General features: G+C 38.8%; 1 protein-coding gene across 11 annotated transcripts in view; it reads left to right on the top strand.

Moving 5' to 3' along the window:
* The first annotated feature begins 402 nt into the window (after positions 1 to 402).
* The window catches only part of PSPC1 (paraspeckle component 1), a 59082-nt gene continuing 47412 nt past the window's right edge, over positions 403 to 12072 (top strand). For all 11 annotated transcript variants that reach the window (XR_011150722.1, XR_011150721.1, XR_011150728.1 and 8 more), the window contains exons 1-6: positions 403 to 852; positions 2478 to 2779; positions 5491 to 5586; positions 6604 to 6800; positions 10850 to 10934; positions 11841 to 11949. Coding sequence is in view for 8 of the 11 variants with exons in the window: in XM_069014106.1 (XP_068870207.1) it covers positions 466 to 852; positions 2478 to 2779; positions 5491 to 5586; positions 6604 to 6800; positions 10850 to 10934; positions 11841 to 11949 (1176 nt within the window). In the remaining 3 variants the exon portion in view is untranslated. The remainder of the gene's footprint in view (positions 853 to 2477; positions 2780 to 5490; positions 5587 to 6603; positions 6801 to 10849; positions 10935 to 11840; positions 11950 to 12072) is intronic.

Here is a 12072-nt window from a genome sequence, read left to right on the forward strand (position 1 = left end):
CCTGATTGATTCTGTGGTTCTCTGAGTCCCCCGGCTATCCCCGCCGCCGCCTCAGTGTCTCTTGTGTCACGCCTGCCTCCCTCTCCTGCAGCGATCAGACACCCCCCAGGGCATCCCACCCGGCTGCCTTTCCCTCGGGAGACGCCCCAGCGAGGGGCTCCTCTGCCTGGGGACGGGCTGAGGAGACCACTGCTCTAACACAAGACGGCTGCACCCTCAGGCAGGAGGGAAGGACGGATCTCCACGGTCCCGGAGCAGCTTAGCCCGCGCGCCGGTGCTGAGGCGGAGCGGCGGAGGCGCGGCCGTGAGCGGGAGCGGGGCCGGGGGGCGGGGCTTCCCGCGGGGCTGGCACAAATCGCCGGGGTTAGGGGCGGCGCCATTTTGAACTGGCTGAGGGTCGGAGGCGGCGGCTGCTGAGCACGGTTCCGCGTCCCCCGAGGGAGAACCCGCGAGGAAGGAGCGGATATGGCCGCGAATAGGAACTTGAAGCAAGTGCGGATCGAAAACAGCTCCCCAGCGGCGCCGCTGGGCATGGTGGGGGGTGGCGGCGGCGGCGGCAACCTGAAAGGGTTGCGCGGCCTAGAAGCGGAGAGTGAGGCGGCGGCGGCGGCCATGGCTCTGGCGCCGAGCAAAGAAGGTGGCGGAGATGAGGAGCAGGAGGTTGGGTTCACCATCGATATCAAGAGCTTTCTCAAACCTGGCGAGAAGAGCTACACGCAGCGTTGCCGGCTGTTCGTGGGGAATCTGCCTACTGATATAACCGAGGAGGATTTCAAGCGCCTTTTCGAGCGCTACGGGGAGCCCAGCGAGGTCTTCATCAATCGGGACCGTGGCTTCGGCTTCATCCGCCTGGTGAGGATCCGGGCCGGCCCCTGGGGCTGCCCCGTCACCCTGGGGCTGTCTCTGAAAGCGGGTGGCTTCGGTCCCTTGTCCCCCGCCCCTTCCTCTCGTTTTCGGCGGGTGTAAAAAAAAAAGCAACATCTGCCTCTCATTCTCTTCCTCCTCGCTGCTAGCGGTGGTTCCCCCGCCTCTTCTTCCTTCTCCCCCCTCCCCTGTTCGCCTCTACACATCCAAGCCAGACCCCTGCGTCCAGAGTAGCCCTCCCAGCCCCTGGCGTTTCGGTCCCGCCTCACCCCATGGCACTTAATGCAGCTACTTTTGAAGACTGGACGGGATTGTTTCCAAATACCGCTGCTCGCACATCGGGAGCACAGAACATAAAATCACAGAATTGCAAAGGTTGCGGACCGCGGGTTGTTTAAATTACTTGTGCCCAGACAAGACTAGATTTTTAGGGGTAATACAGTATTTGGTTAAACATGCAAAAAAAGGAATCATCCGAAAAGTTTATGATACTGTATTTAAATGTTAATTTAGTGTGCACGATCAGGTTTCATGATTGCTCTGTTTAGAATGCACCGATTTGTATCATTCTGGGAATAGCTTTAGAGTGCTTTTAGGTGTCTAGTTATGATTTTTACATATATTTTACTGCTTAGGGGTTTTTTTTCCTGTTTTTGGTTGTCGTCTTAAAATATTTATGGCATTCTGCCGTGCATCTTTTACCCTGAGAATTCCCCAGCCTGAAATAGCAATTTTCTGGAGGAAGTGCGATATATTTACATCTCGTTACTCAGTTTTGTGTGTAATAGAGATTAGGTAGAGTTTTTTTATGTGAACTTCCCTCTTCCATTACGTGTAGGGAATATATATATACACATATATATATTTAACAGCTTGCCTAGCCGGTTGAACTGTGATGAAAGATATAAAGAAGAATTTCTTTAAATGTCAGGGATTGCAGGTATCAAACCTGGTGAAGATTTTTGAAGTGAGAAAAAAGGTAGTTGTTGATTTACACTGTCTCATGGATGGGGGTGCAGAAAGCCCATAAATGTGAGAAGAGTGAATACATCAGCAAAGAAGGTAATTTCATTATTTGTTGATGAAATTTGAATTGGACATCCACGGAGAGCAAGTGCGATATTTTCACTTATTTAAAAGCAAAACAAAAACCCAACCCAAAACACCTTAGATCCTGTAGTGTAATCTTTGAATACCATTTCCTGCTGCGTGGAGTTAGGGATGAAGAATTGAGTAGGTAAACGTGAAAAGCATCAAGTTTTCAACTCAAGACCTTTATAGAGCAGCACCATCATAATGAGAATTTGTTAAGTCCTCTAATGCACAGCAAAAAATTTGCGCCTATGTTGTTTTTTAGAATAAACCATAAAGGGTAATGAATGGGGTTTTTTTTTTTCAGTCAGAGGGCAGAGACTTTGTTGGTTTATGTGTTGGGGTTTTTGTTGTTGTTGGTTTGGTTTTTTGATTGGGGGAAAAAAGTTGAATGATCCTGATGCCAATGTGCACAGGTGAAGGAAAACAACTTTGCTACTTTTCGAGGGGGGGGGCACTCAGAAGTGATATTTGTTGTCTTTGAAAATAAAAGATAATAAATATTTTATATCTTGATAAAGGAATCTAGGACTCTGGCTGAAATAGCAAAGGCAGAACTTGATGGTACTATTTTGAAGAGCAGACCACTTCGAATTCGATTTGCTACCCATGGAGCTGCTTTAACTGTGAAGAATCTGTCACCTGTGGTTTCCAATGAGCTGCTGGAACAAGCGTTCTCACAATTCGGGCCGGTGGAAAGAGCAGTCGTTGTAGTGGATGATCGTGGCAGAGCTACAGGGAAAGGTTTCGTAGAATTTGCAGCAAAGCCTCCAGCACGGAAAGCTCTGGAAAGATGCAGTGATGGGGCATTCTTGCTTACAACGTAAGTTCACAGGTGTTTGTTTGAATCAGTGAATGCTGTATAGGGCTCTAATGGCCCCTGCTTTACTGATGTGTAAGTCCCTTCTGGGGTCCCCACCGGTTGTGTCAATAATTTTTGCTCTTCCTAATGTGAGCAGAAATTGCGTTCATGATATTCCCTATTTCTTACTTTGTTTTCAAAATCTGAAAGCCATGAGGTTAGAAATTCAGGTGTTTTACATGAATACCACAAATACTCTTGTTTTTTTTTTCTTTGTTTGTTTTAAGGAAAACCATCTTTCTCTGCTTACTGTTTATAAAATTTCTTATTACCATATGAGAATCTGAGAGCAAAGTTCTGGGTTTTTTCTTTATATGCAATATTACTTTTCCTTCTCTATATAGTAAGGCATTTTCTATTAAGACTTTATTTTCATTGGTTGTACTCTTCCTGATCCCAGTAACAAAGTGACAAAATAATATTCCTTTGTTTCTTAACAAAACAGTGCATGACATTGCTGATATTTCTGTAAACTAAAGAAAGTGTTTCTATCTCAAAAATTTATGTGGCTTGTAAGGCTAGGATTTTCTCGTTGCTTTAAAATGAAGACTGAGATTCGGAAAAGGTTGATATTAGTGATGTTTGGAAAACAATGTATTTCAAGGACAAGCAAGCTTGCAAATAGCACTTCTCTTGCATCTCAGATTTCTCTACTTGCCAGAGAGGGTTGTTAACTGCTGTACTTTAACACAGTCACAAGTGACATTTTTGAACGCTTTCTTAAAAGCTGCATGAAATGATACATATTTATGGTTATTTTTATTTTTCTGATTCTCATTGGGAAAATAAGGCTGTGGTTTCACAGCATGGAAGCTCGCTGCCATTGAATTGGGTAACTTGGAGTTCTTTTCCTGCCCTGGCTGTGCTGTTCTTCTATCTGCTTGAGAACTTCATGATACTTCCATAAGCCACTTGTGCTTGCTAAAACAACAGAAAAGCATTAATTCGTGTGGGGGTCCATTGCAGTCTGTTTAAGCACAGGAAGGTGCTTGCTGATGTCAGGTCCACCAGAGAATAAATCAGGAGAAAATGCTGACAGGAGCAGATGGCAGGTGAATAAGGGGTCTGGAACTCAAATTTCTTGTGATAATTTCTTAAATCTTGTGTGCTACTGAACTGATTTGGTGGCTACATAGTAAATTTAATCTCAATACATCTTTACTGTTATCAGGAGGTGCCAGCCATTTGTTCTTACTCCGTGGCTTTCTTGGCATTAGTAATTGAATGGAAGTGTGAGCCAAACAAGGGAAGTAATGTAGATCGGTGTTACATGGGTACTATTCTTGGCATGAGAGATGTGGCAGGGAAAAAGAAGCTGGGATATGAGGGAAGGGTATTCTTGTTTTATGAGCTGGATAGATCAGTTGAATTGAAATGACCATCTAACGATGGCCTGAGTGAATAAAAAGCACTTGATCATTTTCTTGCTTAGGTGACATGTTCCCTAATGCAAAGTTGCATGAATCTGCTGCCATCTACATTGGTATTTTCCTTCAGAGTCTAAAGTTTTACCGTTTTTAAGTGAAAACTCTTTGCCTGATCAGAACATCTCTCAATTCCTGTATAAATGTATCAAAACTAGACATTCAAAACATTAGTGTTTTGACATTGTTGTTTTACGTCATAGCTTGTTAGCACCACAGTTCAGTTGTATTTAAATAGCAGACTTGTCAGCAATTGCCATGCAGATAGCACCAGAAAAAACAGCTGCTGTGTTGTGCCCTGTGATTCCAGACTTCATCTTTTTAATCTAAACTTGATGCCCAGAATAAAATATATTGGGGGGTCATTTATTTGTTTGGTTTGGTTTTGGTGGGGTTTTTTGTTTGTGTTTTTGTTTTTTGTTTGTTTGTTTTGGTTTTTTTGTTTTGTTTTGTTTTTTTTCAGAGGGTGACTGGGGCAGTAGGAGAACATCTGCAAGGTGAAATAAAGCCATGGAACATAATAAATGAGTGCTGGTGTTTTGAAAATCGTGTTCTAGTGCTCTGTGTTTTGTAAGCTCTGCTCCCAAGACTGATGCAGAGAGCTTTTTACACAATTCAGAGTTGTTACACTGCTCTCCTTGGCAGTACTGGCTCATGCTTGCCTCTCCTTACTACATTTCAAGGAAATTGTTTTCAGAGATAAATTAGGATTCTGATTTGTGAGCCTATGGTTATTCAAAGAATGGGTTTTAGATAACTTAAGCAGAAATGTTTTTCTAATTATCACTGTAATATTAATACCAAATTACCAAACTGTTTTCAGCTGTAGAGTAACTTGCAAAACGAAGTTGTTAAAGTCAGTAGAAATATGAATAGGTTGTCCTGTTCTGTTTTGGATTTGTTGCTTTCCCAGTACAATCATGGCCTCTGGTGCCTCACTGATGAAAACAAAAAGGTAGTTCCTTCCTCAGTATTTTGTAATTATTGGTAGATGGTTTTGGTATTTTAAAAAAACAAACAGAACTGTGTCAAGTAAGTTGTAGTTTCTATGCGGAGTAGCTGGATTTGGGCATAGAAACAATTATTTTTCAAATGTAATTTTTAAAATTGGGATTCATTGGAATTCTGTGATTTAAGACAAGGCACAGGAATTGCATGTTAGCTTTCTGGAGTGTTTCTTCATAATGCTAAAATAAGTTGTAATTGCTTCATTAATGATTCAGTTATTAAATTGAAAATGTCTTCCAGAACACCTCGACCAGTTGTTGTAGAACCAATGGAGCAATTTGATGATGAGGATGGACTCCCAGAGAAACTAATGCAAAAAACACAACAATACCACAAGTAAGTTTTGGTTAGCTTTATTTTCTAAAGCGTGTTTTATGTACTTAGTTACCTTTGTAAATATACACTGATTTTTACTTTTGAGTTTGTGTAGCAGGAAGTAGTGCTTTGTATGTTGTGCTGTTTTGTGTCAAAGGATTAAACAGGACTTACTCAAATTTCCTAATCACAGTAAAATTCAGACTTGGCTTGTTGGTTTAACATTCTGTGCATTTACTGTAGTAGAGAGATTCTTGGCCTACACTGCAGTCAGTGGGAGCTTGTTGCCAGCAAACTATAGTCTTTTATGGATTAGGGGTGTGGTCTAATCCTGCAGAGATTCTGAATACCCACAGATCTTTATGTTCTCTGCATAGCCCCTTAACTGTTCTCAGCCTCCCTGGCCTGTAAATCTTTGCAGCTTCCACAGTTCAGGTAAAACTTTGAGCATGACATGAGAAAGTGAATCTCGATCATGAGATACAAGTCCCCTAATCTGAAAATACTAATTTTAATATTATAATTCATCATTCATTTTGCTTCAATCTAAAATCTTTATTCTGGTAAGACTGTAGAACACCACTTCTTAAAAATTTGTCACTGTTAGGTACAATATTAGTGTTAGAATGGGAAATGCAGGCTCATTTTAGTGTTTACAGATTCTGGCTAATATTCTGTGCTGTATAGTAAGCTTTGGTATTTATTTAAATAACTGGTTTTATGAATTGAATTTTATGAATAGAAGGCTGAACACAGGTAATCTAGTGTTGCAGCTTAGTATTTTGTACTGATGTCAATACAATTTTTTATCTTAAAATTAAATAAATAGAATCTTTATTTGGACAATTTTTGGAAAATAGTCTTTTTACTTGTCTTAATGTCTGATTTAAGCTTTGTCTGGTTAAGCATGTAGTCATCTGACAGGTTGATAAAAAGTCAGATCTGCACTTGAAGTGATTGTTTATACATTCTCTGGCTGCTACAGCTGTTGATCTAAATGTGTCCTTTTGTACATTTTTACTGCAAAATTTTTATTAGGGAAAGAGAACAGCCTCCACGCTTTGCTCAGCCTGGAACATTTGAGTTTGAGTATGCTTCACGGTGGAAGGCTCTTGATGAGATGGAAAAGCAGCAGCGTGAACAGGTTGACAGGAACATTAGAGAAGCCAAAGAGAAGCTAGAGGCAGAAATGGAAGCAGCTAGACATGAGCATCAGCTAATGCTGATGAGGCAAGGTAAAACCAGATAATCTACTAGTATTAAATTTGTTTTGTCACAGATTTTTTTTTTTTTGTGTAGCCTGTTGAGCTGTATACTTGGGCATTTTGCTGGCCACTATTTAATTAAATGTATTTAACTGAGAAAAAGGAAGGAATATTTTTCTGTGCACATGTTCCTTGATGATTTGCAGAAATTATTTAAGAAACTGAAAAAGAGGCGATTGTCTGTTTTCTTCACTTCCTAAATTTGTCTTTAGGAAAAAGTTTACTTAGCCTGTTTTTCTTGAATAGGCACATGTGCTTCCAGTGTAGAGCCATGCTGTTTTTATAAGGTCTTGTACAGAGTATAAAGTCTTATGCAGAAGATAATAATGTGAAAACATAACTATGTAATAACATAAAAAGCGTGAAGTCTTACACAGAGTGTAATAACATAGAAAACTGTTCTGAAATGCTAGGTAGTTGTTGCAGCACCTGAAATGACAACTGTTGATTTATTTTCCAAGAAAAAATGTTGATGCATTAAGTTTCCTTGTAAGCACAGGTGTATGTTACAGGTGAGGAATGTGCATGTTAATATGATGCAAGAATACTGCTGTCAGTACACAGTACCACCCTCCCTTGGCAGTTAGACACACATTGTAGCTTTGTGTGTATGCGGGACTGAGATTTGTAATGATGGTTAAGGTACACTGCTTAAGATACAGGTTGGATAACTCTCCTGTTGTCTTATCTAATTATTAATATTTAACAGTGCTAATGATCCAGTTCCAGAAATCATGCTCTTCAATTTCCTTCAAATTTATTCACCTGTTAGGTGAGGGCAAGATTAGCGATTACTTTTTCTTAAATTCGTGTCTTAATTACATGTTAAACTGAAACAAGGTGACTGTGGTCTCTTAATTGAGATAGAAAAGCTCTTGATGGTAAAACATGGGAAAAGTCTTAGGTATGTTTTTGGATATTAGGGTTTCTTTTAAGGAGAACATGAAGGAAAATGTATTCTTCTTTTTGAATATTTGTTAAATGCCAGTTTTATATGAAAAAAGAGAGAATTATTCCTTCCATTAAAGAGCCAGTAAAACATTTGGGGCTGCTATTCCAGTGGGGAAATGTGGGATTTTTTAGTGTAGGAGGAGGTTTTTTCCCCCCTCACAGTTTGGTTAGCAGAGTACCTCTTTGGTACCAGATAACTTAGAATTTTGTTAAGATAGTTACGTTTCTTCTTAGTCACCTGCCGACATTTAATTTTCCAAGCTCTAGAGATAAGCAAGTATTCGTTCTGTTTTAGTCTTCTCAATTCTTCAGTATGTATGAAAAGAAGGTGTTTTTTTTCACTAGTACGTATTTTCAAAGGTTAGCTGCCTTTTGTTGCTCTGAGCAGTGTGGGTCTAAGTTCATGCCATGCCAAGAATATTGATTATATTAATGAGATTGCATCACAGGATTCTGTAGAAAGATGCAATGAAGATTCTAAGGCATCAGAACCTAAAATTATTATTTTTGTATCCCTGGTGCACAAAGTCAAACTTAAAGATGTATTGAAGCAGTCATTAGGAAATAAAATATCATGTTTTAATTGTGTAGGAGTTAGAAAGAAGGCAGGAAGGATGAGCTTACTGGTCCATATACTCTTGCAGGAGAAGGTTGTGTTGAAACTGCTTTACAAGAGCTAGTAGGACTTGAACTCTAGAACATGTTGGTTTGAGTACTCAGGTTCTTGTTGTGTGGTATTAATTCTGAAGGTAGATTTAATTCTTTGATATGTGTAATTTTTCACTTTTAAGTGTCATATTTTGACAGACTGAGTCAGAAGTAATTTGTAAAGCAGAATATGTGCTTCCATGTGTAAGTAAATTGCATGGTATTTCTGATCTATGTACTGGTGGTATGCATCAAACATTTGTAAATACTCTGTCATAATGATGGTTAAATAGATTATGAAAATGCTGGAAAACGTGACTGAATTTAACCAGAAGCTTAATTTTTTTATCAATTATATGGAAATTTGGCATTTATTTTTCATCTTTAGAACCTGAAAAATCAGGAGCTAAAATTGCTTACAAGTCTTTGTGGAATTGACATTCCAGTTTGTAGGATTAACTTCTGAGGTGAGAAAACCTTCACCTTCTGCTCTCTGCTGTGTAGAAGGTTGAAGGTATAAGCACAAGAAAGTGCAGAGGCTAATAATAATGCTCTTGGTTTTCTTTTTTTCCCACAGCTGCTTTAGTGCAGATTTTTTCTGTTCAGAGAAATGGCCTGTCAGTCAAGAATACCATCACTGCAGGTCTTTTAATATGAATGGCTCTTGTTTGGCAGAGTTTGAACTTCTATATCTGTATTTTCACACGGCCTACTAAGACTTTCTGTCAAGATTTTGCAGTTGTCAAATGATACTGAATCATAATTTGCTATGTTGAACTTTAAAAGTACTACCAGTTTCAGGAAAGGCAATAATCACAACTAGCTATGGAGAAAAATTAAAAGAACACTGAGGAAAGTAGAGTGTTATGCCTTAAGAACAAAGAACAGGAAATGATAAATTTGTAGTAATTAGTGGTAGAGAGAAAGTAGAAAATTCTGTGCCTGTGTGCGCAAGAAATAGGGAATGCTGCATAAATTTGAAAGAACAAAGAACTGAAAAGGAAACATCTTTTCCCACAGTGGACAGTGTTGCATGCAGAATGGGTTAGTTTTTGATGTCAGTAATACTCTGAAGCAACCCAAAGGTTTATTTTAAAAGGAAAGTACATTTGTACTCTGAAATAACCTACAAGCTGTTTAAAAGCAAAGCAAAGTGTGCTCGTGACACTGCCCAACGATCAGGATACCAGTGGCCAGGGCTTCTATGGTAAGCATAGCTGGAAAGAAGCAGCCCTCAGACTTTGTGATTTGAGTGACTCTTCATTGTAGTCATATTCCATTGAAGTGTGAAATGTGTTAATTTTGCAGAAGAGAATAGAAAAGCAGTCCTGTAAAATGTGATTGAGAAAGGACTTCTAATGTCAACAGAGATGTTGTGAGAGTAAAAATCTGATAATCTTCTTTGTTCAAAAGGAAAACAAATACATGATATTTTGGCAAAATGTACTGGCTGTTGTAGTTTTTGGATATTAAAGTAAAATTTTAAGTTGTAATAATTTATGCTGATGCAAGTTTGAGGAAAGTGATTTGCATAACTAAAAAGGTATTTTAATTAATATAGTGAAGAAATGTGTAGAGAAAATCTGCAGAGTAGTTGAACTAAAGCATAAAAGACGTAATGGGTGGTATGGTAAAATGTTACTTGTGGTTTCTATAAATAATATGTGGTCAATATCCTATGAAGTTAAAAAATAAAGAACTGCTTTCTAACAAATGATGAAATTAATATTCATTGAAGAAAACATAAATTTCCAGGCAGAAATCAATAATGTGACTGGTCAGCAAAAGTAATTACTATGAGTTATGCCCTGCTTTTTAAGATCGTTTAAAGTGCTTCTTAAGAGGCTGTGGCTGTGCCTTTTTTGTGGGGTTAAAAGCCCAGTCATTGGTAAGTTGCAGTAAGCAGAGTCCCGATAGATGTCCATGGAGGTTCAGACTTCGTGCACCTGAAGTTCATACCACTTCTCTTTTTCTGTTGTGTGCCACGTAGTGGTCTGCAATAGGTAGCAGAGAGTATGAAAGTCCATCAATATTGCAATGGTTTTCTTAGTAGTGTGATTTTAGCAGTATACAGTGTTGTGAGAAAATTGATGCCCTGTCCTAGATGTAAAACCAGGATGTGATTTAATGGATTGAGAGAGCTTTTTTCCTTTTCTTTGAGAATTTTAAGATTTCTGTTTCTGTGACCAGCTCTGGAGGCTTTGCCCATTTTGTACTTTTTCTGTGTTTGTAAGCCATGGGTCCAGTGTTTTTTTCAAGTACTAGACTTAGCTTTATGGAAAGAGATGAGTTAAATGCATTGAAAATTTTGTTTAAAAAATGGAATGTTAGAACTGTAATCTGACAGTAATAACAAGTCTTGTGTTGCCATGTTATTGATTGACAGCTGTTATATTTAAATACACTTTTAATCCTGTTAGATCTCATGCGTCGTCAAGAGGAATTGAGGCGTTTGGAAGAACTTCGAAACCAAGAACTTCAAAAACGCAAGCAGATACAACTGAGGTATTGCGTCTCCTACTGCGCGGAGCTGTGGCATGCAGCCACCGTAGGCCCGCGTGAATTTACATCTGTTGGATAAACTTGCTTTTCAAAAGCATCATGTGTGATGTTTCTGATAATGTTAATATAATGCTAATATAAAAGAGTGGTTTCAAATATTGCTTGATTTTTTTCACTTACGTCAGCACTGCTAGTTTTGTTGTAAACTTCTGAGATTTCTAAATAGCATAGAAATGTCTTAGCCTATTTTTTTGTTTCATATTTATTTTAACGTGACCGAAGCATAGCTGTAGTAGATAGGAACATGCTTCTAAATTTTATGGGCAGTGATCTGCATTATAGAGTCATAGCATTGCAATCTTATGGTCTGACAGCGGATTTTGAAAGGTATTTTCACTTGATATTCTAGTATGTTGCAAACAATTTTTCTTTTAAGATCTGATTTAGGCAAATAATTGTTTTAATGCCTCTTCTAAAGTTTAAGAAAATAGACATAGTGTCATCGTATTGATTTATACTTTCCATGTTAAATATCACAATAAATAAGAAAAAAAGAACAGCACAAGCACATCTCAGAATTAAAAATGTGTCTTTTGGCAGTATTGAAATGTTTTAATCCATAGTGGCTTTTTAAAAGCTGGAATGTTTTAGCCTGTTTACCAATATATAGCTGGAAGAGAAGGTACAGAATGTATTGGTATTGAAATTACTTGTATTCCAGTTTAAAACACCCCCATGAAACTTAGAAAGTACTCAAACTCCTGAAGTTGAGTAGATTAGTGCCTTACACTATGTAAAAAATAGTTAATGACCAACTCTGTTCATGTACTTGATCTTACCTCTTGAGACTGAGTGCAAGCCTGAACAGGTCAAGAGACTAAGCTGACATAATTTTGAAAAATATCCTAGACATGAAGAAGAGCACAGACGTCGTGAAGAAGAGATGCTACGCCAGAGGGAACAGGAGGAATTACGACGACAGCAGGAGGGAGGATTTAAGCCAAATTTCATGGACAATGTAAGTACAATTCTATGGTGAAAGATGCAAAAGAATTTTATTATATTATTTTTATACTAGTTATTGAACTGCCATCTTCTTGTTGGCCGTTTTCTCTTCAGTATTTCATCGTTCTCCTGAGTG

The sequence above is a fragment of the Aphelocoma coerulescens genome, chromosome 1 (genome assembly GCF_041296385.1).
Source record: "Aphelocoma coerulescens isolate FSJ_1873_10779 chromosome 1, UR_Acoe_1.0, whole genome shotgun sequence".
Classification (NCBI taxonomy): domain Eukaryota; kingdom Metazoa; phylum Chordata; class Aves; order Passeriformes; family Corvidae; genus Aphelocoma; species Aphelocoma coerulescens.